At 48.2% G+C, this 23990-nt stretch overlaps 10 protein-coding genes and 1 non-coding gene across 11 annotated transcripts; 7 read left to right on the forward strand and 4 right to left on the reverse strand.

Annotated features, from left to right (window-relative positions):
- Positions 1-276: 276 nt before the first annotated feature.
- EURHEDRAFT_478454 (putative cytosolic Cu/Zn superoxide dismutase) lies at positions 277-1310 on the reverse strand. Its single transcript, XM_040785452.1, has 2 exons — positions 874-1310; positions 277-813 (listed from the first exon to the last, which is right to left on the reverse strand). Exons 1-2 carry the CDS (start codon positions 1106-1108, stop codon positions 482-484), a joined length of 567 nt encoding a protein of 188 aa, XP_040639089.1. The 5' UTR covers positions 1109-1310; the 3' UTR covers positions 277-481.
- A 672-nt stretch (positions 1311-1982) lies between these two features.
- On the forward strand, positions 1983-4344 carry EURHEDRAFT_478457 (putative flavin-binding monooxygenase). Its single transcript, XM_040785453.1, has 5 exons — positions 1983-2770; positions 2829-2935; positions 3004-3539; positions 3603-4056; positions 4120-4344. The coding sequence occupies exons 1-5, from the start codon at positions 2161-2163 to the stop codon at positions 4261-4263; spliced, it is 1851 nt and encodes a 616-aa protein (XP_040639090.1). The 5' UTR covers positions 1983-2160; the 3' UTR covers positions 4264-4344.
- A 794-nt stretch (positions 4345-5138) lies between these two features.
- Positions 5139-7625, forward strand: EURHEDRAFT_455642 (DUF3405 domain-containing protein; the record flags this gene model as incomplete). The annotated part of the gene is made up of 1 exon (XM_040784289.1): positions 5139-7625. One exon carries the CDS (start codon positions 5139-5141, stop codon positions 7623-7625), a length of 2487 nt encoding a protein of 828 aa, XP_040639091.1.
- Positions 7626-7946: 321 nt separating this feature from the next.
- EURHEDRAFT_t78 lies at positions 7947-8018 on the forward strand. Its single transcript has one exon. It is a non-coding gene; the product is annotated as a tRNA-Ala (tRNA).
- Positions 8019-10017: 1999 nt separating this feature from the next.
- On the forward strand, positions 10018-12701 carry EURHEDRAFT_386283 (uncharacterized protein; the record flags this gene model as incomplete). Its single annotated transcript, XM_040779676.1, has 2 exons — positions 10018-10038; positions 11832-12701. The coding sequence occupies 2 exons, from the start codon at positions 10018-10020 to the stop codon at positions 12699-12701; spliced, it is 891 nt and encodes a 296-aa protein (XP_040639092.1).
- Positions 12702-13117: 416 nt separating this feature from the next.
- On the reverse strand, positions 13118-13906 carry arfA (putative ADP-ribosylation factor; the record flags this gene model as incomplete). The annotated part of the gene is made up of 4 exons (XM_040778972.1): positions 13118-13210; positions 13269-13334; positions 13395-13639; positions 13759-13906. The coding sequence occupies 4 exons, from the start codon at positions 13904-13906 to the stop codon at positions 13118-13120; spliced, it is 552 nt and encodes a 183-aa protein (XP_040639093.1).
- A 1201-nt stretch (positions 13907-15107) lies between these two features.
- Positions 15108-15923, forward strand: EURHEDRAFT_386285 (uncharacterized protein; the record flags this gene model as incomplete). The annotated part of the gene is made up of 1 exon (XM_040779677.1): positions 15108-15923. One exon carries the CDS (start codon positions 15108-15110, stop codon positions 15921-15923), a length of 816 nt encoding a protein of 271 aa, XP_040639094.1.
- EURHEDRAFT_412225 (uncharacterized protein) lies at positions 15789-18601 on the reverse strand. Its single transcript, XM_040781849.1, has 8 exons — positions 18019-18601; positions 17918-17946; positions 17831-17870; positions 17463-17781; positions 17294-17407; positions 16914-17239; positions 16473-16862; positions 15789-16419 (listed from the first exon to the last, which is right to left on the reverse strand). The coding sequence occupies exons 1-8, from the start codon at positions 18256-18258 to the stop codon at positions 16078-16080; spliced, it is 1800 nt and encodes a 599-aa protein (XP_040639095.1). The 5' UTR covers positions 18259-18601; the 3' UTR covers positions 15789-16077.
- A 114-nt stretch (positions 18602-18715) lies between these two features.
- EURHEDRAFT_515277 (uncharacterized protein) lies at positions 18716-21155 on the forward strand (the record flags this gene model as incomplete). The annotated part of the gene is made up of 9 exons (XM_040786354.1): positions 18716-18742; positions 19015-19136; positions 19190-19223; positions 19391-19481; positions 19531-19675; positions 19715-19938; positions 20010-20088; positions 20139-20829; positions 20946-21155. 9 exons carry the CDS (start codon positions 18716-18718, stop codon positions 21153-21155), a joined length of 1623 nt encoding a protein of 540 aa, XP_040639096.1.
- A 287-nt stretch (positions 21156-21442) lies between these two features.
- EURHEDRAFT_515278 (60S ribosomal protein uL1) lies at positions 21443-22322 on the forward strand (the record flags this gene model as incomplete). Its single annotated transcript, XM_040786355.1, has 4 exons — positions 21443-21461; positions 21539-21716; positions 21807-22000; positions 22060-22322. The coding sequence occupies 4 exons, from the start codon at positions 21443-21445 to the stop codon at positions 22320-22322; spliced, it is 654 nt and encodes a 217-aa protein (XP_040639097.1).
- EURHEDRAFT_412228 (uncharacterized protein) lies at positions 22261-23877 on the reverse strand. The gene has a single exon (XM_040781850.1). It carries the CDS (start codon positions 23829-23831, stop codon positions 22554-22556), a length of 1278 nt encoding a protein of 425 aa, XP_040639098.1. The 5' UTR covers positions 23832-23877; the 3' UTR covers positions 22261-22553.
- Between the last annotated feature and the right edge of the window lie 113 nt (positions 23878-23990).

The following is a 23990-nucleotide window of genomic DNA, read 5'->3' on the forward strand; positions in this document are numbered from 1 at the left end:
GTGAGATGGGTAGATTGCATACAATAGGTCGGGTTTCTCTCCGAAGCATGTTCAGATACGTCTACGGGACAGGTCTGACATATTAGAGTACCTCGTTACGAGGTCTTTGGTAAACCCTAATTGATAATACAGCAAGCTTAGTGAAGAGCTACGAAAACCATGGCGGAATAAAAGCGAAACCTTGGATGGTCACGTTGTTCACATGCACAGAGTAAGGATACTAATAATACAGCGTGATCATAAGTAAAGTTAAGTCCCGAGTTCAAAAAAAAAAAAAAAAAAAAAAAAAAAAAAAAAAAAAGGAACAGGACATCAATGTTGCATCGCAAGGATTCGAGGTTATACAGGATCACGGGCAAAAGGATGTAGAGTTATGTCCCAAAAAAGAGATGAGGATTACAGTCGGCCTAAAAGGAAACTCCTCCACAAACACGGGGAAATCTGAATCCTCCGCATGCCGTGCCATTGAACAAGTCTCCTATTAAGTAGACTCGGTGCCAGTCTGCTTTAACTCAAAGTTACCGCAGTTGAGCCTTTCGCTGTTGGGCCCATGGACGACAATAGAGAGATCACCAAAGTAGGCTGGGCTGTTGGGGTCTGTCGAAAGGAAGTGGTCTGGGTATTCGGCCTCGAAGGATCCATAGACCGCGGTGAACATGGGACTATGTTTTCCACTTAGGTCGCCAACCTCGCAAGTTTCGGGATGAGTGGCATCGCATGGAGGATCTTGGCCGCGGTTGTAGGGATCTAGGTGTGGACCGGTGGCTTCGCAACTGCCATTCTCGGGGACTCGACGGGCATGGATATGGTATGCTGGAGAAGAGATATGTCAGTCATCAGTCGTCACATCATATCGTCAAGGGGAGAACATACGCAATGCCTGCTCCTTTGGAAGCCCCCAGAAGTCCGCATGGACCTTGACTCCGATTGACCGAGCCCAGATGTTGAGAGCGCCCCGGATGGTCGTGGTGTTCTTTTCCAGCAGACGGGCCTCGAACAGCCTCGAAGGATTGTCCACAACGATAGGAGCCCGGGTGAAGTTGGTAGGGGAGGCAGCCGCGGAGAGACAAAGACCAAGGAAGACGTTGGCAACGAGAGTAAGCTGCATCTTGATGATGTAGTTGTGGGTACTTCCTAAGACAGAAATATAGAGAAGTATGCGAAGGGATATGATGCTGATGGAAGATGCACGAGGATAGCAGTGGATGATATCGATGAAAAGGAGGAATGGATGAGAGATGGAAAAGGAAGAAGAAGAGAAAAAGAGGTCAAAGGGGTTTATATACTGCTTCTCTTGGCAGCAGCAGCTCCTTCTTGCGGCAGTGATGACTGCCCGAAAGGGAAGGAAGGCACCACGCCAGACGGATGAAGAAGGAATACTCAATGATGGTCAGAGAGAGAAGGTGCGTCCAGCGTATTCTATTTGCTCGTATTGAACGGTAAGCTATGTAACTTTTACGACGATGCTGAATAAGATAGTTGCTGCGCGAAGATGATAGTACTCTTCGCCAAGGGTCGTTCCCGCGAAGCGTGGGAAAGCGTGGGGACGGCCCTTGGCGAAGAGTAATACTACAAAATAAGGCACTACATCAGTCATTATTATGCTAGCAAGTTGGTGGTTGATTATTCTATAAACTTATTGCTCACCAGAATGGAGAGTACTCTGAGCATCTCCACGAGGCTCATTCAATAGCTCCAAATATATAGTACTATCGTCCCTGAATGCTCTTCTATAGGTGTATACATAAATATGATGCTTCCGTAATATACTCCGTGCATAGTACGGAGTACAAATTTCTATGTATAATTGTATTCCCTGCGTTGATCGGTAAGCCGATATACGAGTCCAGAAGATTTGAATAAAGCCCGTTACACCTTCCCAATCTGGACACCCTCTCTTCGGGGAACCTTCCTCGGAGCAAATCCGGGGTCGTCCCTCTCACCCCACGACCTCGAGACGATCCACGCGAGCTCGAATGTTCCGTTACTCCAGCTCAGTAACAGCTTTGTAACTGGTTCCGATGATTTCAACCCTCGCTACAGTTACCCATGCCCCTTGGCTTGGCTTCGGTATTTATACTGCTGTAAGCCATGGTGTTTGCTCTCGACTTCTCTGCAGCATCTCAATCGCAATTCCTCTTCCTCTTTCTCTAATTCATCATGACTCTTTCTCAAAATCATCACATCATCCAGCTTCCTGCAACCCCCGGAGTCCCTCGATTCGTGGACCCTCGTGAGGTTGCCCAGCGATGGCTCAACGACTTGCAGACGTTGCTTGCCATTGGCGACTATGCAAAGGTCCCCGAGCTTTTCCACGAGCAATCATGGTGGCGAGACATGCTGGCCTTGGATTGGGACCTCCATACGGTGCAGAACGCCGATGGGATTAAAGACTTCCTCAGTCGAAACCAGCCCCGATTCCAGCTGTCCTCTTTCCGTCTACAGCACCAAGGGGAATTCCAGCCAAAGCTGGAGAAACCGAGGGAAAATCTGAACTGGATCTCTTCGATGTTCTTTTTCGAGTCTCGCGTCGGGAATGGAACCGGTGTTCTTCGTCTCACGGTGAACGAGACTGGGCAGTGGAAGGCATATGCTGTATACACGTCGCTGCAGGAATTGAAGCAGTTCAAGGAACCGCTTGGTGCGAATCGAGCTGAAGGGACCATTGAATCGATGCCTGGTGGACTTTCCAAAGGGAATTGGATCGAAAGGCGCAAGCGACAAGTCGAATTCCTTGATGAGGAGCCCGCGACTCTAATTGTTGGTGCTGGTAAGTTACTATATCTTTCGTATATCCATTTTATGGTCTGACATTTCCTTGTGTATAGGCCAGGCAGGGCTTAATACGGCTGCTCGTCTTCAAAATATTGGAGTATCGAATCTTATCGTCGACAAAAATGAGCGGATTGGGGACAACTGGAGAAAGCGTTACAGGGTAGGCTTCGATAATTACCACCGGTAACTTAGACGACATCTGTTAACATATCCATTTTCTATGTATAGACCCTTGTTACCCACGATCCGGCCGAGTTTACGCATATGGCGTACCTTCCGTTTCCCAAGAACTGGCCGCAGTTCACCCCCAAAGACAAACTCGGAGACTGGTTCGAAGCGTATGCTAGTATAATGGAACTCAACGTCTGGCTCAAGACCAGCATAAAGTCTGCCGAATACGATGACTCGAAATCCCAGTGGACGGTTACCCTCATCCGTGACGATGGCAGCGAACGAATCCTTCACCCCCGGCATATTGTCTGGTGTACTGGTCACTCGGGCGAACCAAAGGTTCCCACCTTTGCGGGACAGGAGCGGTTTAAGGGACAATTATACCATGGCAGTCAGCACCGTGACGCCTCAGAACCCGATGTGAAGGGCAAGAAGGTGGTCGTGGTTGGTACTGGGAACAGTGGACACGACATTGCGCAGAACTTTTATGAGAATGGTGCCGATACGACCATGCTTCAGCGAAGTGGTACATATGTCATTACAGTTGAAAAGGGCGTCTTCATGATGCACGAGGGCCTCCATGAAGAGAATGGGTATGACCTCCTTGAACATTCCTACTATAACTACTATGTGGCATATCCACTAACAATCACCAGAGCTCCGACCGAAGAAGCAGATATTGTAACGGAGAGCTTGCCCTTCCCTGTCCAGTTCGCCTTGGCCGTTGACTTCACGAACCGAGTCCGTGCCGTGGAGAAGGACACCCTCGAAGGTCTCAAGAAGGCCGGTTTCAAACTGGACTTTGGCGTTGATGGGGCAGGGATTTCCCGGCAATACAATACGCGGGGTGGGGGCTACTATATCGATGTTGGATGTAGCTCATTGATCATCGACGGCAAGATCAAGATGAAGCATAGTCCTGAGGGCATCTCGGGCTTCGATGAGCGCGGTCTCATCCTGAAAGATGGCAACAAGTTGAACGCAGACATTGTTGTCCTGGCTACTGGCTATGACAACATGCGGACGACTGTTCGAAAGATCCTTGGGGATCGCGTTGCTGATCGCCTTGTGGATGTGTGGGATTTGGACGAAGAGGGTGAATTGAACGGGGTATGCTCACGATATCTTCCCATTCTACTGCTTTCGAACGTCAAGCTAATGATGATACTAAAGATGTGGCGCCCAAGTGGTCACCCCGGCTTCTGGTATATGGGAGGAAACCTGGCTATCTGCCGGATCTACTCCAAGTTTTTGGCCCTACAAATCAAGGCCATCGAGTCGGGGCTTAACTCGCAACCATCCCCTCTCAAGCTGTAATGCATGGCTCTTTCGAGCTGTTGACGTTTGATGTTTACGATTATGATAGTGAGGAATATATGAAATATTTTTGGACTTCGCCGGAAGTCGACCCCGTAGCATGTGTAGGAAAACCCCTCCGCCCGCAATTCCCGATACAACAACCACCATCTTGAACCGGCCTCTGTATTCACTCCATATCATCCCTGATACTCAAAATTTTCAAATCCACAGCATTGAGTAGTGCATCTGAACTACTCTCGTGTCATACAAAATGTCCTGCGCCAAGTCATGTGAGCGCGTCATGCTGAAACGAGCCATGATCCATTGCCGGGGAGACCATCACATCACCACTTCTTCCTCTCCACTTTTGCCTTATGAAAATCGGTAGTGTCTCAAAGACACTAAACTGTTAGCCGTTTCTCTCTCTCTCTCTCTCTCTCCTCCCCCCTCTTTTTATTCTAGAATTGTTCCCTTTTATTTTTATTTACTCTGTCTCTTTAAGTTGCGGCTTTTGCTCGGGCGCCCGAGATCGATCGACCACGACGCTTCCGGCGCTTGTGAACTGGACCCTTAACGGCGTCGTTCTATTCATTCCTTCTCCCTGACAGCTCAGACATTTGATCTTTCCGCCTTGGCTGTTAAAAAGGTGTTTCTGCTGGTTAGTGATAGCGCATTCTCGCCTCTCCTGATTCCGGCTGCTGTTGTGAGACTTTCAACTGACCACCAGATAAACGCAAAATAGACGGGAATAGATCCCTCCCTCCTTTCTCCCTCTAACAAACCGAAGATTTCTTTATTCAATGCCGTTGTCCCATTGATTCTCCGTTGTCCACGCCTTCTCGAACTCCTGTGACGTCGAACCGGTCGATGCTTGTTTGCTACGGCCCGCGACCATGACCGTCCAGACACGGAGGCATTCCTCCGCCTACAAAGCCAACTCCAGTCGGGTCCCCGACACCATCGATCTCGAAAAACAGCCCACCGGTGCCCGATATAAGCGTCGCCGTCGCAGCTCCTTCGATTCAGATAGCGATTTTGAGTCATCGCCGCCACCTCAGGCCGTCGCTACCTCCTACCAACAGGCTCAGCAGCAGCCCATGTTAGCACCCGCAGCCATGCGGCGCACGCGCGCCGGGGTGGGCTTTCGTGTTCCTAATAAGATCATGCGATGGCTCTGCCTGGCGCTATTTTCCGGTCTTGTGCTTTTTATCGTTACCCTGTTCCGATTTACGCTTGCCTCATCTGTGATGAATGTTCATATCGATTTACCGAGGCCGATGGCTAGACCGCCGGTATGGGAGAGCTTTCCGTTTTTGAAACGGTACCAAGGTGGTCTGAAAAGTCTGGTACCGCGTAAGGATAATGCGCCGGAATACCCTGGAGATGGATCTGAGGAATTGGGATTGGGAGCAGCAGATGCCATTGCGGAGGAAAAGGCCATTGCGGAGGAAAAGAATGACATTCAATCCAGAGACAATGGGGATCTTCCGTTCTCCAGCTCGGTGTTTAGTCCTTACCCTGAGTATTCGTCGCCAGAATACGTGAAGAAATATGGCGAGAAGCGCGAGTGTTTCTTGGATGAGGAACAAACGGTCAAGGTTCCGCAGGTTCACTACTTCCCCGGTGTTCCTCGCGGATTCCCCGATGCTGTTATTGGTTCTAACGAGATTCTTGGGATAAAAGATGATGTCTGTTTTGATCGGTTCGGTCGTCTTGGTCCTTACGGGCTGGGATACAGTGTGAGGAAAGGAGGCATCGGTGCAGGATTGGAGGGTCATCGCGACGGCTCTGAACGTATCTGGGAGGATCACCCTCCGGTGGATTTCCGCAAGGTGGACTGGGCTGCTGCTCAAAACCGTTGCGTTGCCAGCAACAACCATCGCTTCAAAGATTTGCCAGAGGCGCGACCGGATCGTTTTTTGTCCATGCCTGTCGGTGTTCCCAAACATGAGAAGCCATTGCCTTTGAACGACCAAAAGCACCCACCGAAAACTGGAACAGACCGTTTGCCCCGGACAGCCGTCGTTATCCGGACTTGGGCTGATTTCCGTTACACACCCGAAGACATTTTGTACATGCGCTCCCTGATTTCTGAGCTTTCACTTCTGTCGGGTGGAGAGTATGTGGTGCATTTCCTCGTCCACGTGAAGGACTTAAACTTGCAAATCTGGGCTGATGACGAAACCTACGAACGGGTACTCAATGATTCGCTCCCGGAGGAATTCCGCGGAATGGGAACTCTTTGGTCGGAGAAGCAGATGGAACTCATGTACCCGGGTCTGGAGGAGACGGGGATGCGAGGCCTGCCGATCTATGGTGTCTACCGTAGTACCTTCATGTGCATGCAATACTTTGGCCACCAACATCCGGAATATGACTACTACTGGAATTGGGAGATGGACGCGCGCAACACTGGACACTGGTACCATTTCTTCGAAAAAGTCTCCAGCTGGGCCAGAGCACAGCCCCGGAAGGGTCTTTGGGAACGCAGTGCTCGATTCTACGTCCCATCTGTACACGGATCCTGGGAGGATTTCAAGCAAATGGTCCGGGTGCAAACCGAGACCGGCACTAACAGTCCCAACAACATGTGGACAGACCCGACCAAAGGAGGTTCTGGAATCGGTCGAGGTTCATGGCAGGGTCAGGGCGACCAGTCTATCTGGGGTCCTGTGCGTCCAGTTGAGCAAGACGTCCTCGAGGTGGAAGGCGAAGGCATCCCTCCGACCACAATGGAAAAGGACAAATACGAATGGGGCGTTGGCGAAGATGCAGACTTAATCGTGTTTAACCCCCTTTACGACCCCGAAGGAACGACCTGGATTCTCCGCGACGACGTAACAGGCTACAACAAGGACAACGGAATGCCGCCTCGCCGCACTGTAATCATCACTGCCTCGCGCCTCTCCCGCAAACTCCTCCAAACCATGCACAAGGAAACCAGCCTTAAGCGCCACAGCATGTTTTCCGAAATGTTCCCCGCAACCACTGCCCTCCACCACGGCTTCAAGGCCGTCTCCATTCCACACTCAATCTATATGGACCGCCGCTGGCCAACAACCTACCTCGAATCCGTCTTCAACGCCGGCCGCAACGGCGCCTCTGGTGGTTCTCGGACAGCCATCTTCGGCGAACGTGAACACAACTTCCGTGGTACGACCTTTTTCTACTCCGCGGGCTTCTCGCCCAACCTTTGGAGACGTTGGCTTGGGTACCGGGTTGACAATGACGGTGGGGAACAAGAGGAGCTGGCAGGTGAGGGGCGAATGTGTCTGCCGCCAATGTTGTTACATCCGATCAAGGAAGTAGACATGGTGATTGACGATGGGGAGAAATCGGAGAATGAGCTTCAGAACGACCAGGTTATTAAGGATGATTGATCTTGATTATTTTGCTTCAAAAGATCTGTTTTTATGAATCTGGATGAAATATTTTTGATGTATATGTGTTGCATGTTGGCTGCATACTTTGGATACACTTACTGGAATATGGATATCTGGCGAATAAAGGCGTTTTTTTAGCGAGCCACCTGCTATCAAAGATATCTGAATATGTCCTGATCTAAAAGATTTGCTGGCTTGCTAACAGAATTTATGAACATATTAATTAAATTGAAGGGATTAATAATAGGACATAGCCAATTCGTAGTTGAATGTTGTTGTGGTGGGTATAGCAAATACCCCGCAAATTCAGGATAATCAGGGCGTGTAACTCAGTGGTAGAGTGCTCGCTTTGCATGCGAGAAGTCCCGCGTTCAATCCGCGGCTCGTCCAATTTTTTTTTTTTTTTTTTTTTTTTTTTTTCTCCCACGGACAGAATATAGCAATTTCATACCACAACCCAATTACAACACATTTCCGATCTTTAAACCCTTCTGCTCGTTACTCTCAACTTTCTTGCAACTGACTTTGCCGACACTAAACTGACGAGCTCGATCATATATAAGAAGCCTCATGAAGCACGATCAGAGCTCTAGATGGGATCAGTTAGTTACACTATACATACAGAGCAATATGTTCTGCCAACATACAGGACAGTTCACGGGTGGTCTCTCGCTGCAAGTCACAAGAATATAGATGGTTGGTGTGGGAGCGACCTCGGGTAATCACAACAGACTCTGGGGCTTCTTGCATTAGGATCTGATACTGATGCTTCTTTTGTTTTTCGACCTCTGACTTGTTTGCATCTCTGACACCCTGGGTGGGACGTGGAATTGACTACGTTTGTCTTGACGGAAACGCTATGTTTGGCCCTTTTTCAGCCAGCATCATTGATGACGGTCTCGACTTGCTCGATGTGCCTATTTTGGTTTGCATGGCTTGCTCGTTCACCCATCTAAGCCATTAGACCGAGATTGACGGAGGGGAGAGGGCGGAGGGGCGTTTGTAGTATGCAGGGAATGTCCCATAAAGAAGGCCAAAGATGTGAATGGAACAGAACTATATTCAATATGGATGGACCAGATCTGACATATTCACCCGCTTCAGATGCTCTATTCTAAGTGGAAGCACACATAGCAGGCGGAAAAAATCAACCACTGTGTTAGGCCCTATCTTGTCAGGGCCACTCATATCTTTCTCTGTTGATCAAGTACTTAATTATAGCATGCATAGCCAAATATAACTATTGTCTAGCTCTTCTAAATTGCCCTCTTCTAATTAAACCAAGCCATACGACTCAAGTAGATACCGAAGAGGCCCCATTATAACCCTAAGCGACTCCCTCCGTCTTTTAACCTCCAACAAATCAAACTCCTTTGAATATTATAGCTCCAATAGGTTTGCCCGGTACCCTTGGATTAAATCTCTAGATACTCAGCCGACACGGTTCCTCGATAAACATGGAGGATGGTATAATCAAAAGTGATTACATAGCCATCGTAATGCTCGAAATAGGGGTTTTCGGTATAGGCACAAGCACCATGGAAGAGTCTTTATAAAATCACATGTTGCGCCGCTTTGAAGGGATAGTTTTCCCTGGTTATCTGAAGGACCGGGTTTCGGCGTTAGGATTAGCAAACTAGAGGGTGGGAGTTTTGACCTTTGAGAGAACAGCCAAGGGTCTATCTTTTCGAACACGAGAGCATGGATTGTCCGTTTTCACAATCGCCCCGTCAGTTCTCAAATATTACAAATATTTAATAAAGGAATGCTTAGAGACGTACTTTCATCTTCATTCTTAGGAAAATAACGTGAGACCACCAGTTTTTCAGCGGATACGTATGGGATGAGTTTGATATTTGCGGCTTGGACGTGCACTGATGTCCATTTCCGAGGAATTTTTAGTAGCAAGTGAGTAGGCGACGGGTCGGCGTCGACAGACAGGCGCTCTTTCTGAGAGTTCGTTTTGCTTGGGAGTGACTTATAGCGTAGATGACATTGCGTCAGCAGAGCCGTAGGAGGAAAGTAGGGATTTTACAGAAAAATATACCCAGCAGGCTCCAGCCCAGACGCGTTTCCCTCTCAGGATCAAGCATGTATAATTTCACGAGCCATGTTCACTTTCATTAGGGCGTTTGTTCAATACAAACCAAATTACTACTTGAATCAACCAGCTTTAGATACTTTATCACAAGTAAATGAGCGTCCCCCATAAGTAAACCCTGTATCAGGCAACCCTTCCGGCCCTCAATCTCTACTTTGTCCATCCCACTACCCTTCAAAAGACGTCGATGTAACCAACCATAATCCTAATAAACTCCTTTATTCCCGCTTTCTTCCATAAATCAAACGGCTCCGGGCAATACTACTCAAATGCTTCAAACAATCGCCGATGCGCAAAGAGTCTCCTCAAGTACGTCCCAGACACAACCGCTCGATATACTATGTTCAACAGTAATTACATAGGCCTCGTACTCGTCAAGATCTGTGTTCTCGTTGTAGGATAGGATGAGCTGGAAGAGGGCTTATGGAACTTCGTGTTTAGCTTCTCTTGAGCGGCAATTTTCTCTTATAATCCGAATGGTCATTAATAATAACATTTGGCATAATGTTATGGGTAAATATACTCACTGATAGAAGGATAAAAGGCCTCTCATCGTCAGTCAAAGAGGGCTGATACTGACGCTCCTTCATGATAGCCCCATCAGCTGAGAATCTTCCGCGGACGTTTAGAGCAGGAATTCTAGAAGAAGTATAAAAGGGATCAGCTGTTCAGATAATTATATAGTATGGTCATGGTACTTACCATTTGTTTCCAACCCCAACTAGCCCGGCTGTCGTCAATGATAACTCTGAGGACGCCAATATGGGGGGAAAGACCATCGGCTTCGTTAAATACTGTGTTCCTTTCCCTTAGCTCAGTAAGTTCCTCGTAAAAGTGGCGGTACTAGCTTTGGTCAAATCAATTCAAGTCCGTCTTTTTCAAATCGTTGAGGGTTACATTAAGTTTACAAGCTACTTCAAACTTTGTTATGAGGACTCAGTATACTTCCAGTTAGGGGGTATATAGATGATTACTATCCTCCTTATCACCAGAGATGTAACTTGGGTCCACAACTTCCTCTACAGGTACACCAGTAATCACTCTGGCATTTGCTGGTTCCAGATGCTCCTCCGTCCATTTCTTCGGTATCTGCAAGAGCATCTGTGCCGTCCGTCTTGGGCTGCTCATCTTGTATATTGGATGCTAGGGAACTGTGGTTTAGAAACCAACGCGTATCTAACATTTTGTAGTTCTAACATTGTATGCTCGACTGGCCTGAAGCCGTACTAGGTATTGTTGTCTATCCGAGTATGGTGATTTGGAGCCTAGACTAACCTGTTCGGGTATGGTGCATCTACTTCGTCCTTGTGGACACGGACACCTCAGGCAGTAACGATGACTCCCATACTCATAGATAGTCTATCTCACAACACTCTGTCCAAAGTATGACCATCTACACAGCCATGTCCCGTACATCGCAGAAATACTACTCCGTACATAACTGCTATACACCGTACAACAATTGAGACCAGCCAGCCAGGCTTCGTGGGTGCATTTACTTGTATGTATCAGCTGTCGGCGGCCAGACTGTTCTGTACTTTGTACGAGTGCTGTGTACACCGCATGGTCACGGATCACCGGAGGATTATGCCACGGGATCATATGCATACTATGTACAAATAGTGCTGTACGGAGGTCTTTCCAGATGTAGGTGGCGATAGATGGTGGTCGGATGTGAATCCTTCACATAGTACGGAGTAATTACGTGTATAGTGGCATTTAATTGGCATTGAATATCGAGTATTCCATATGGTGTAAATGTTATTTGAGTCCATCCTTGGGCTATTCGTGTGCTATTTGTACAGAGTACGGATGTATACTACGAGCTGGAAGTAAGGAGTGGAGCATGATGCAACCTTGACGACGGAGAATGGCCAAAACATTCCATTTTAGTGGTTATCAACCACAGAAAAACAGGTCACATGGGCTATACGTAGGATGAATATAAGGGCATTGTTCGCTGGTTTTGAGTAGTCGTTTATTCTCGAGGTGCACCAGCTCTATTGAACACTGCGGAGTACAAGTATATGGTACTATCAAGTCATGGTAAGCAACCTCGCCACAACAACCACCAATTGAATATCCATCTAACCAATGACTAGACAAATCACCCACAAATTCCTTTCCTCCCCTCCCTTCTCGACCTCAACTTCAACTTCACCCTCAACAATGATACTACCACCACCCTCCTAATCCTCGCAATCCCCCCTCTCCTCTTCTTCTCCCACATAATCCGCAAAGACTACGCTGCCTTCATTTCCCTCGGCCCCGGCGGTGTTCCCCAATCCCTAAAAGGTTACATCGGCTTCTGTTGCCTCCGCCCTTTCGCTCTCCGCAATCCGTTCGAACCACCACGCCTACCCCCGACGCTCCACCCGCAGAATGGATTCCTCGCACCCGACACACTACCGACACGGAAGGGCCCTCGGCCAGTAGTTGAAGGGATAGCGCCGCAGCGACAGATAACGCAACGGGGGGATGATACGACGTATAAGATATTGAGTCGGGAGTTATCGACGCTGGTGCAGACGCATGCGCACACGCATGGGTTGTATACTGATACGTCATGCTTTGAGAAGCATAGTATTGGGATATTTGTCGCGGAGAAGTTAAGGTCTCGCGTGACTTGTAATGGAGAGGTGTGCCATGCGCATCCGAGTGATGGAAGTTTGCATTTGAGTCTGCATCCGGCGGATGTTAAGGTGGTCTTGGCGAATGGATGGGGGCAGAGACATCCCATTGCGCGGGAGAAGAGTTGGTGGTGGCAGGTGTTGAGGACGGGGAGGAGGAAGTTGCCGCCGGGATTTGTAATGATGTATGCGCCGAGGGATGAGAAGGAATTGAGGGTTGTTGTTGAGATCGTGCGGGCGGCCGTCTGTTGGGTCAGTGGAAGGGAGTTGCGATGGGAGAGGGAGTGTGTGATGGAAGATAAGGAAATGGCGTCTGTAGGGAGTAAGGATCCAATAGCATAATCAACGGAATCTCTTTTCCTATACCTACTGAAGACAGTCTGTGCTATAAAGACATAAAAGACAATGCTCGTGACCATCCTCAGGTGAATCGTAAATTCTGTTCTCAAACGGTAGCAACGCACATGGAGACAAAAAAAAAAAAACACAAGTGAGAAAAGAAATGAAATAATAAAAACGGTTTAAAACACAAGAGTATTCGTTGGATCGACGCCGGGACGAAAGAGAAACGAAACTATTAGCATAAAATCAAGAGCCGTTAGAGAACACAAAAGCACCGAGGTAACAGTTCCCTTCCCTACACGTGGTGCCTTTTTGATTTTTCTGTTGGCGGCCCCAATGTCCCATCCATCACCCGCAACTCCCTGCCAAGCAAGTTCTAGGTATAATCTCTTCCAGTTCATCTCATTACAATGGGTCTAGTCACGGTTCGTTTTCCGCAGAGCGTCGGCGAGCCACTCGAGACCTTCGTAGAGACCGTCACCGGTGGTAGCGCAGGTGGATTGGATGAACTAGAGAAGATAACATTAGTAAACGGCGACAGGAACATCAGCGATAAGTTCAACTTACCCAAGCACGGCGGGTGAGGCTCTGCAGACCAAGCTGCTGGGTAATCTCGGCGGGGCTCATGGCGTTCTAGAAAATAAACGTCAGTACCTAGTATCGAGCCGCAATCGCATGTGACAGAAATCATACCGGCAAATCTTGCTTGTTAGCGAAAACAAGGAGAAGAGCATCACGGAGCTCATCTTCATTCAGCATGCGCTGCAACTCTTCGCGGGCCTCGACAATACGGTCACGGTCGTTGCTGTCGACAACAAAGATGATACCCTGAGTGTTCTGGAAGTAATGTCTCCAGAGGGGACGGATCTTGTCCTGACCACCGACATCCCACACAGTAAACTGAATGTTCTTGTACTCGACGGTCTCGACGTTGAAACCTAAAGGCCGGATGTCAGTGCCACGTGCTCAATACCCGACAGACCGTGTTCCATGCGCAAAACATTCCGACGACAGAAACGACCCTAGAATAGACGTGGTCGAACGAGAGAGGACTGACCAATTGTGGGGATGGTGGTGACGATTTCACCCAACTTCAGCTTATACAGGATGGTGGTCTTTCCGGCGGCGTCAAGACCGACCATCAGGATTCGCATCTCCTTACGTCCCCATAGCCGGTCGAACAACTTCGAGAAGGTGAGACCCATGTTTGCGGTGGCGAAAGTATGTCCTCGAGGCCCTGAAAAAAAAAGCGCAAATTTGTTAGATAAGGACGAGATCAGAGAGTGAGATGTTCGGTGATGGAAGGAATGGGGTAGTGGCGGTGGTAGTAGTGGTGTGTTTTTGGATGAGATATTAAAGGACACGGGGTAAGCACCGACTGCACGAGGGAACAACAAGGAATCGGGATTTCTTCCTTTTCGAGGAAGGTTAAGGCTGAACAAGAAGAAAAGGAGGAGAAGAACGGTGAAGACGATGAAGTGTGATGAATCAGGGGTGGAAAAGACACAGAGAGAGGGAAAGGGAAAGGGAAGGGAAGAATCTCATGCGGCGGACGACAAGGACACAAGTAGCAAAATATTTGTAGGCCCAAAAAGGCCAGGTAGACAGATAACCACGAGGCAGCGGGAGATCCGAATGTGACTTACCGAGAGAAAAAAAAAAAAAAAAAAAATAAGGTGATATTAGTGTAGTAAAACGTGACGCTGAAGACGAGGAAAAGAAAAGCGTGAGACGTGAATATAGAATAGTCCAAGTGGTTAGATGGAATTTGGTGCCAGGTCCAGGAGTGCGGCGGTCGGCGTAGCTTCCGTCACTAAGCCGTGAACAAGAGCAAGTACAGTTATAAATTAGGTATAGAACATTTATAGAAATGGATTAAAATGGGGTATCCTAAAGGGAAAAATTACAACAAGATATAGCCAATATCATCAGGTCATTCTGTCCGTCAGAAATGCCACATTTTTCTACATACAATCTCCCTCTCCGAAGAGGACACGGTGTTTCCGCACCATATTTGTGCCGTGTCTTTGCCTCTTCAAGTATGGAGAGGCCACAGGCACACCACTTTATTATGTGTCCCCAGTTGCTGATAGGTTCCCTGGGTTCTGGACTCGGTGGTGGACCTCTACGCGTCATACTAAAAGGGAATATATGGATGCTGTTCGCGCCGTTAAAATGGCTGTGTACGAGTACCGAACAAGGGCTCCGATAAAGCCACGGTGGTTAAGGCAGCATACAAGTCCTAAAGATGTCTGTTCGCTCATACTTGCGTCGACACTTGGTTTTCTCCTATCTGTCCACACAAAATTTGGCAATGGCTCTTAACATTTCTCTGATTAACGCACTCAACAGCCCAATATGAAGCTAACACCACCAACTAACCCCGCGGTCATCAGATTTAAAAATATGGCAGCACTCCAACAAGAAGCCGAAGCCCTTCATCGCAAGCTCAATGAAGATGGTGAAACTAGCAATCAATATCTCATGGTGAAAAGATTGCCCAAAGGCGTCTCGGTCCTCCTAGGCGAGTACCGCAAAATGATGGACAGCGTTATTTACAGGCTAAGCTGGGAAGGCGAAAGAGGGCAAATTAGAATTATCCCATCGCCTGCTTATACTATGACTACCAGGAGGCTGGCTGACAAGATCACCGATGCCCTCCTTGACAGGGGCGTTCGTTTTCGGGACTTTGGATGGGGGAGTACCAAGGCTTATCCCTCACTAATTGGACGTGGTGGGAAACAGCCTGATGATTGTTTCCTGCCACCGACAAGAAGAGAACTACCTGCAGAAGAAGTCAAGTGGCCAACTCTCGTCATCGTGTCGGGGACGAGTGAATCCCAAGTAAAGGTGATCGAGGACGCCAGCTGGTGGTTTGAGAATAGCTATGGCCAAGTTCGCATGGTGATCACTCTGTTGATCAACAAAATAAAGAAAACCATCGACTGGGAGATGCGGCAGTTGACAGAACGGGGCCGGTCACCCCCTGAGAAGTCCTATTTCACAAGGCCATATTTGGAAATGCCTCCCCTGGCCCTGCAGCATCCTGCTGAGCAGCAGCAGTACATCTCACAAATGGGACAGTTCAGCCAGGATCGAATAATTAAGAACACGCGGATGTACATTCACTCTCGGGCTTTGCTTGATCGTAGGCCGGGACCCCGTGAAAAGGATATCCAGCTGAATGCGCAGGATCTTATCGACATTGCTAAATTTCTTTAGCAGAAAGTTGGAATGGGACACCAGCCATGCCTAATTAATCTGTCATATATCTGTTGTACTCAGTCTCACAGATAAAAGCATGGGGTATATTGATTTTCTCTGTTAGCTACAAATACAAGAATAACAACACCATTCTTTGTTATTTCCTGATGAATCAGCTCCGCTCAACGCCCTCCCTTCCAGGACGCGACATCCGATGCCTCGAAAACCGAAAGAACGTCCGGAACAATGACGCGTAAATTGTCTTCCCCTCCACTGTATCACTAGCAACACCAAACACCACCAGCAGGACAAACGACAGGAACACAATCACCCCAAAGCTCACCCAGTACTGATTGATCGTGTATACGCCTTTGACTTCCACAAGTTCAGTCGAGAAATATCCAGTCATTAGACTGACGGGCAGGAACAGGATTGTCACTTTGGCTAGCAGAACGGTTACTCTTGTTAACCTCTCGACGGCTTGGGAGTCTTTCAAGGCAATTAGGTTGAAGTTCTGATTTAATTGGTCAGCACCTAGGTTCATCAAGAGAATGGGATGAAACTCACCAGGAATGTCAAAGACTCCTTCTCTACCAAACATGCATCAATTTCCGACAGACAATAGAGCTTAATCCGATCCAATAATCGTTCAAATCGAGCCACAGATGCAGAGCTCAACTGAACTCCCACTTGAGTATCATAGTTACTGATCAAGCTTAGGTTGCTCTGCTGTATCGGCTGTCGCAAGTCTCCAAACTCGCTCTCCATAAATGCGTTACCAATTGTGAACGCTGGTCGATTCTTTGCTTCCTCACGGAGCAGGCGTTGTCGCTGTAGGAGACGCCACATAATGAGTTCGTAGCTTTGGTATACCCGTTTCAGAACCGCCAATTGTCGGCCTAGCCAGTGTAGTTCGTCAACCAATTCGACCGCGGGTCTGGTCAACATATCTTCTCTCTGTATTTCTCGTCAGATAAGTGAAGAAACACGAATTTAGGGGATTCGTACCAACTGATCAAGTGTCACTCCATACTTGTGCTCACGCTTCGCAACAAGACTATAACTCGAAAACCAGTCGTCGAATATATAGTAGAAAAGCAGGCTAGGACTGTCTTCTTGTTTGATACTCTGGTCTGGCGCAGCGCTGCTGTTGAGACCCCGTACCCTAATCGTGACCAGCGACTCACTTTCAGATGTGGCAGAATGCTGACTAGATACACCAGAGAAAATGAATCGGATGTTTCTGCGGACTGTTCCTAGGACGGTTCTGGCTTCATCTGGTAATGGTCCTGCCGGTCTGGGATAGGGGTTTTCTTGTATCGACACGACGGTACCTTGGATAAAGTCAGTGTAAGATAGCGAATACTTGAACAGAATATATGCCGTACCATCGTCGAAAAGTATGAGCCATGACCACAACCGCTTCCCATCTGGTAAATCTTTCCCATTGCTTATCTGAACTTTCGAAGTCACATAGAGGGAATTATATCCGATACAAGTATCTGGGATATCCATCAGCATGTTCCAAGAAAATGTACGGATAGGTTGCTACCGTACATCTCGGACCATGATCCACAGAACAGAAATGCCAAATCTGGTTTGCAACCTGCGCGAATGTGAGGCCCTTGAACGACGCAGCTCTGTGAATCTCCTCGGTATCCAAATCCCCCAACGAAACCCCGCTCTCGAGGTCATCTACTCGGGTCTGGCTTGGCTGATTAAAGCTTTTGTGTCGCGAACGTCTCGAACGAAGAGTACTCGCACCGGGGGAACTAGGAACCGGTTCTTCGGGCTTCGGTGTCGGTATTTGTACTACCGGCTCTGTGCACATCATTCCTTGCAATCGTTCTGAGACGCCATAATGGCTCATAATCGTCTTGACAAGTCAGTTTGACATGCGGCGCATTTATATACTGGGAACTAACTTTGATCATCTTTTTCTGTTCCTCTGGCGCCCAGATATTACTATTCAAGTCAGCAAATTCCCCGCTAAGCGAAAATGACTTACTCACATCCACCGTGTTCCAATACATCTTGGTCTCTAGATGTAACCAAAGGATCAGCATGCGATCCTAACCAAGCTCGTTCTTTGTCGACCCCAGTCAGCACTTACTGGACTGCAAAGTAGCGACGCGATGTCGTCCCTTTCCAGATCCACTGCGCACCATGCGTCTTCATTCCCAAAGTCTAGCACGAAATTATGCGTGTGCGCGTCCTCGAGCAGGTGTAAATATGTCCGGAAGTTCGCCTCGTCATCAATGTCGCGAAATTTGTCGCAAAGGTGGGGTTGGTTTTCAAAACTCGAGTAATATTCGTATGGCTTTTGGAAAGCCCACGATGAAGATTCTGTCATTTTTGGACTGAAAGGATACTTTATCTAGACAGGGACAACAGCTGAATGCTGCTAACAAGAAATAATTTACTATTTACAAGAAAGAGGAAAAGAGCCTCATATATTTATACCTGCTGCCGATCTATTATTCACCTCGCAAGTGACCGCAGTCATCTGCGATATACAGCCTTGTCTTGTGACTGCCTACCGGAACTCTCTCAACAAAGCTGATTTAGCCGCCGAGTCGCACACGGGCGCATCGCTGTTGGCAGATGACTTGCCATGATTGGTCACAGCGATTGCGAAATCGGCACTTCTGGGTCGGCCCGTCGTCAAGGATTTAATCTATGGTTATCTGTTTCTGATGTTCTTAGAGGTCGTGTTATGCACAGTAAACTGTGCTTTATTTAGATCCGGCCCGGTTGGAGTCATGGATCAAAAATACCACTGTTCTTCTTAATAGGGCTAGTGTAACTGTATGATCCACTGTGACCGTTCGGGTCTAGCGGGTGATTAGTCACCAGTCAGGGTGTCGTCCTTTAGCTCGGTATCTTGATCTCTTCAATTGATTGTAGTACTTATTTTCGTTATTATATAACTAGCTTGCAATTTTTCCCAGCTGAGTACTTGTATAATGACATCCTAAGTTGGTCAGGGTAGAACTGTTCGCATTGCGGCGGCATGTACAGTGTCAACGCCGAAAGCAAAAGGAAAGCTCATGGCCCATATCTTACGAAGCCGTTGTTTCTACCCCGGTAGACAATCCTGACACTTCAGCAGTGCAGCCGAGAGTGGCCATGTAATCATTTTCAATTGAGGCGGATGCCGCATCTGTGTAAATTTACGCCTAAAAAGGTGTTGAGGGCGGGCGCACCGGCCGTCAATAACACAAATGCAAGGTTTGTATGAAGCCTGAAACTTTTATATATTGTTTGTCTAATACGAATCCCAGACCAGTAGAAAGCAATGGTAGCCGCAACTACGGTGTCAATATGCCAATATAACTAACTGCGTCTGAACCTGCTATCCCAAATGTCACCGGCGATGAGGATATCCGGATTTTAGGGTATCTTCCTAATGAGCAGTACTCGCCAGTTGAAAACACCAAGGTATAAACTGAGTAATGCTTTCTGAGCGTCTTTACTGATTTCAGAAGGGCTCAGCAGCAATCTCAAAGGTGTCTCAGGCCTTGTCTCCTGAGATGGAGAGCGCCTTGCGAGTGGTTCCTCCGAAGCCCTATACAGGTAAGCATGTCAATTGCGATAACGAATATTTCTGTTGACTCCTATTCAGACATCCTGGTGCAACATTTCCTAGGTGATACAAATCATCACTACTATACTCTGTATCCGCCAATGTTCTCCTACGATTATTCCGTATGGTGGACAAACAGGACTTGGGCTCAAGTACTGACTCCCCAATTTACATGTCTGCTTTTGTGAGTATGTGCATGCTCAGCGCTTTACCTTGACATGAGACTGCAAGAAAAACTCGAAACAGAATTGGGTGAAAGCGTCCAAACCTTATCTGAGCGCTATCATAACGCTGCCCAACGATTAAGCGGTACCATTTCCCCAGGTAAAGGCGGTCTCGCGCAAGTGCAGCAGCTATTTCTTATGGCATTCTGGTACAAGACAGAAGGTCTTTTTATCGAGTCCTGGCACTCGCTAAGCGCTTCTATCCATGAGGCACAAGAATTGGGTAAGTGTGAATGCAATTTAAATAGCTTTGTTGACTGATGTTAATTGAACAACCCGATAGGCATGTATAAGCGTCTTTCAGCCCAGATGTATCTGAATTTGGCAAGGAGATGCGGAGACGAATTTGGTGTCTCTTATACTCTTGGGACTGGTAAGGAACTCTCTTGCGATTCGTGACAGGACCATAACTCACTGCAAAAGGCAAATGTCAGTTATGCTAGCCCGTCCGTTTGTCATCAACACCAATTATTACAGCTTCGAACTGCCCAATTTGCGGTTGGAAAGCCTTGATATGCCGAAAGGAGTGCCGTCCCCGATGGCACACATTGCTCTCCAATGCGAACTGGGCAAAGAGATGACAAAGATACCTGAAGTTCCAGGGGGTATTATGTTACCTGAACAAGCAGACTCCATTCAACGGACAGCTGAGAATTGGATGACTTCCTTTCCACAAGCTTATAGCCTCACAAACCCGGACATGCGTTGGGACAAGGATTACCACTACGTGATGTTCCAGCGTTATCAATTGCAAGCTATAGGACATGTGATGATTTTCTTCCCTGTGAAGCTGACCCTCACAAGGAGCGTCGACTCGATGACAGATACCGAGAAGAACATGCGACAGACGGCCGTTCGCTGCGCATTGAAGTTGATGGAAATCTCCCGTCAGCTATTAGACTGCTTGCTTCCCATAAATGCCAAGTTCTACCTGGCGACTTTCCTCATCTTCGACACGGCCGCTTGCCTGTGTTCAGCAATAGCCCATGACAGTGACTATTCACTCCCGCAACGAGCGAAGATCATCGAGACTATTGGCTCTGCTCTGAACATGTTGGATCAGGTTCGGAACACCAAGCTCGGTGCAACATGCTATGCGATCCTTAAAAATATCGTGCCCAACTTCCCCCAGAACTGAAAGAACGAATATTCCACGAGTCCATGTTGCCAGTAAGTTCATCAACGAGAGGAGGTCCCAAAACCCCATCTGATGGTCATCAAGATCATCAGCAATTCCCTCCTGGGTATACAAGCGGTATGTTTGGGGCACCCCCAACAACGAGTGTCTTTGATCCGGGAATTTCATCGTCTTCAAGGATGGGGTTCTATAATGCGGGAGCTACGATGCCTCAAGTGACGAATCTTGACGATTTGTCTAATATGGATCTTGGTGGGCTGAGTCAGATTTGGGATTGGGGATACCTCGGGTTTACGGCTTGATTGTGTTATTTTGCCAGCTTATTGTTTTATATACTTCATTCATCAATCAAAATCCATAAAATCAAGACAAGTAAGGTAAAATATTTAGGTATCGTCGAGAGACTCGTCCAGTATATGTTTAGTCATCGCTTAGGGCACTGCTATCCCCAAAGAGGCTAGCGTCATCCGCACCCACAAGCGGAGACGATTTTCTCACAGCGGCAGAGTGCCTTTTTTTCTTCGTCCTCGCAACGACATTCAGCGCAGAGCCTCACCATAAGAACTTCTTTTGGAAGACTGTCGCCATCATGTCTAAGATCACAGTCGGTAAGTCTTCCATTGTTTTGATCACATCGGGGGTATTCTTGGAAGAATCAAGTGACTAATACGATTTTGTGTGACAGCCGGAGTGCGCCAGAATGTCGAGCAGTTGCTCAACTACTCTCAGAATGAAAAGAAGAGGAACTTCCTCGAGACCGTCGAGCTTCAGATCGGTCTGAAGAACTATGACCCCCAGCGTGACAAGCGTTTCTCCGGCACCATCAAGCTGCCCTCTGTCCCTCGTCCCAACATGTCCATCTGGTACGTTTGACCTCGAAACCTCGATTAGAAAGCATCGCAGCAGGATGATAAACGAGTGAGAAGGGATCAATAACTGACGATCGTATATAGTGTTCTTGGTGACCAGCACGATCTTGACCGTGCTAAGCACCACGGCCTCGATGGCATGTCTGCTGAGGACCTCCGTAAGCTGAACAAGAACAAGAAGCTCATCAAGAAGCTTGCTCGCAAGTATGATGCTTTCGTCGCTTCCGAGGGTCTCATCAAGCAGATTCCCCGTCTCTTGGGTCCCGGTCTCTCCAAGGGTATGTTGCTCCTCGTTTTTTGAAGAGAGAAAAGAAGATCTTACTGACATGGATTTCAGCCGGTAAATTCCCTACCCCGGTCTCCCACGCCGAGGACCTTAACGCTAAGGTCACCGATGTCAAGTCGACCATCAAGTTCCAGCTCAAGAAGGTGCTGTGCCTTGGTGTCGCCGTCGGCAACGTTGGCATGACCCAGGACGAGCTGGTCGCTAACATCATGTTGGCCATCAACTACCTCGTCTCTCTTCTTAAGAAGGGCTGGCAGAACGTTGGCAGCCTTGTCATCAAGGCTTCCATGTCTCCCCCCAAGCGTCTGTACTAGAGTCTCTGCGCTGTCTTGTCACGCGTCACGCTGGGGTCATTTGGTAGGAGCATAAGTGTGAGAAGTATATAGGACATTTTTGTTACGGAAATATGAACTCACGACTTTTGTTCCTATTATTATGTTGCATTTCGTAGTTGCTTTGAAGTAGAAGAAGAGTTTTTCTCTGCGTAGAAATTGTCTAACAATAAGTACATGAAAGATGTCGCTAAATGGTATAGTTATGGTTGGCTACTGCATCCCAGGCATAAGATCGGTCCTATCCAAAATCATCCCTCTCATACCAATAAACTCCCGCAAAGCCTCCCACTCCTCACCCTCTTCCTCACCTCGATAATCAATGCTCTTGAAACCCCAAGCAAGCGCAACCTTATCCATAGCAGCACGCTCCTCCTCCCGAAGCCAACGATGCCGTAAGGGAATACCAGGCAACCATGTCACCCGTTCCATCTGATCATTGGCCGTAGTGATAGCCAAAACACCAATCGACGACACACCCCCGACATACGCAAGGCCAGCCGCGAAAGCAATCCCCGTTGCCGTACTAGAATCCATCGTGTTCTGCAGGCTAGAAGCCCAAGATGCAATACTGTAGCAGGCTACCGGGGCGGTGGTCATACCTAGTAAAGGAGCACTAGCTTTGCGAAAGACCTTGGAGCGGTGGAAGGCCTTAGTACAGAATGTGTTATCGATGATGGCCAGGACGAGGGAAAGGTTCCGTTGCTCGATGGCGACGTCGAGAGCCATGTTGGCTAGTTCGGAGGGGACGGCGGAGTTGATATTGGAAGGATTTGCTTTGTGGCATTTCACTGGTGATGAGTTTTGCTCGGGGACCGGCTTGTGGGCATATAGATGGAAGATTTCGGGGAAGTGTTCGGCGTTGTTTAGTAGGGTCTGGATCTTGGTATAACATGACAGCACGCTAGGGGAGATGAACACCTTCTTATCCTTCACGATATCATTGGCAATTCGCGACACGGAGTTGACTAGTTGTGGGTGTGTGTTTCTGGCTGGTACCGGACGCTTCTTTGCGTTCCTCTCCTCCAGGTCTAACAGGGACGAGATCGCATTTCCTTCTTCTCTGGATGCGGTGGACGCCTCTCGTTGGTGATCTTGTTCTCTGGACACGAGGGCTTCTGCGATTTCCTGACATTTCTCGAGTAGTTGCACCACAGATGGATCGGAGGGGACCGAATCGGTATTGTGGATTATTGAGGCTTCGTGCGCTACCTCCTGCAGGGCTGCTTTGGGGTCCAGGGGAGGTGACTGTTGGGACGTGCTCGACTCGAATCTTCTAGTTGCTAATGGTGAGGAGATCGACGGTGTTTCCAGCCCATTCTTCGAGCGCAATTGCCCCAAATGCCCATTCCGGTGTAGCGGGCCGGTCGAGACATACTGCCGTGCGAATGGTGTGCGACGGGGTGTCGGTGGCTTGGAAAACTGGCAGAATTGACAGACCAGCCCTTGAGGCCGCGGCGTCTTTTGCCCCCTCAAGGCAATTCCGTTCATAATTTATGTCGATTGTTGGAGCCTTGGGCTGCTTGATGGAGTGTCTTCGCTCAGCGGAAAATCGAACGCCTCAAGAAAAAGCGGTGCCTTTCTGCCGCCCCATAAGCACCGCCACTACGGAGAAGCGCGCTTTCGTTGCCTGACGTTCTCGCTCTGCCC

Source organism: Aspergillus ruber (assembly GCF_000600275.1).
Source record: "Aspergillus ruber CBS 135680 unplaced genomic scaffold scaffold00012, whole genome shotgun sequence".
Classification (NCBI taxonomy): Eukaryota; Fungi; Ascomycota; class Eurotiomycetes; order Eurotiales; family Aspergillaceae; genus Aspergillus; species Aspergillus ruber.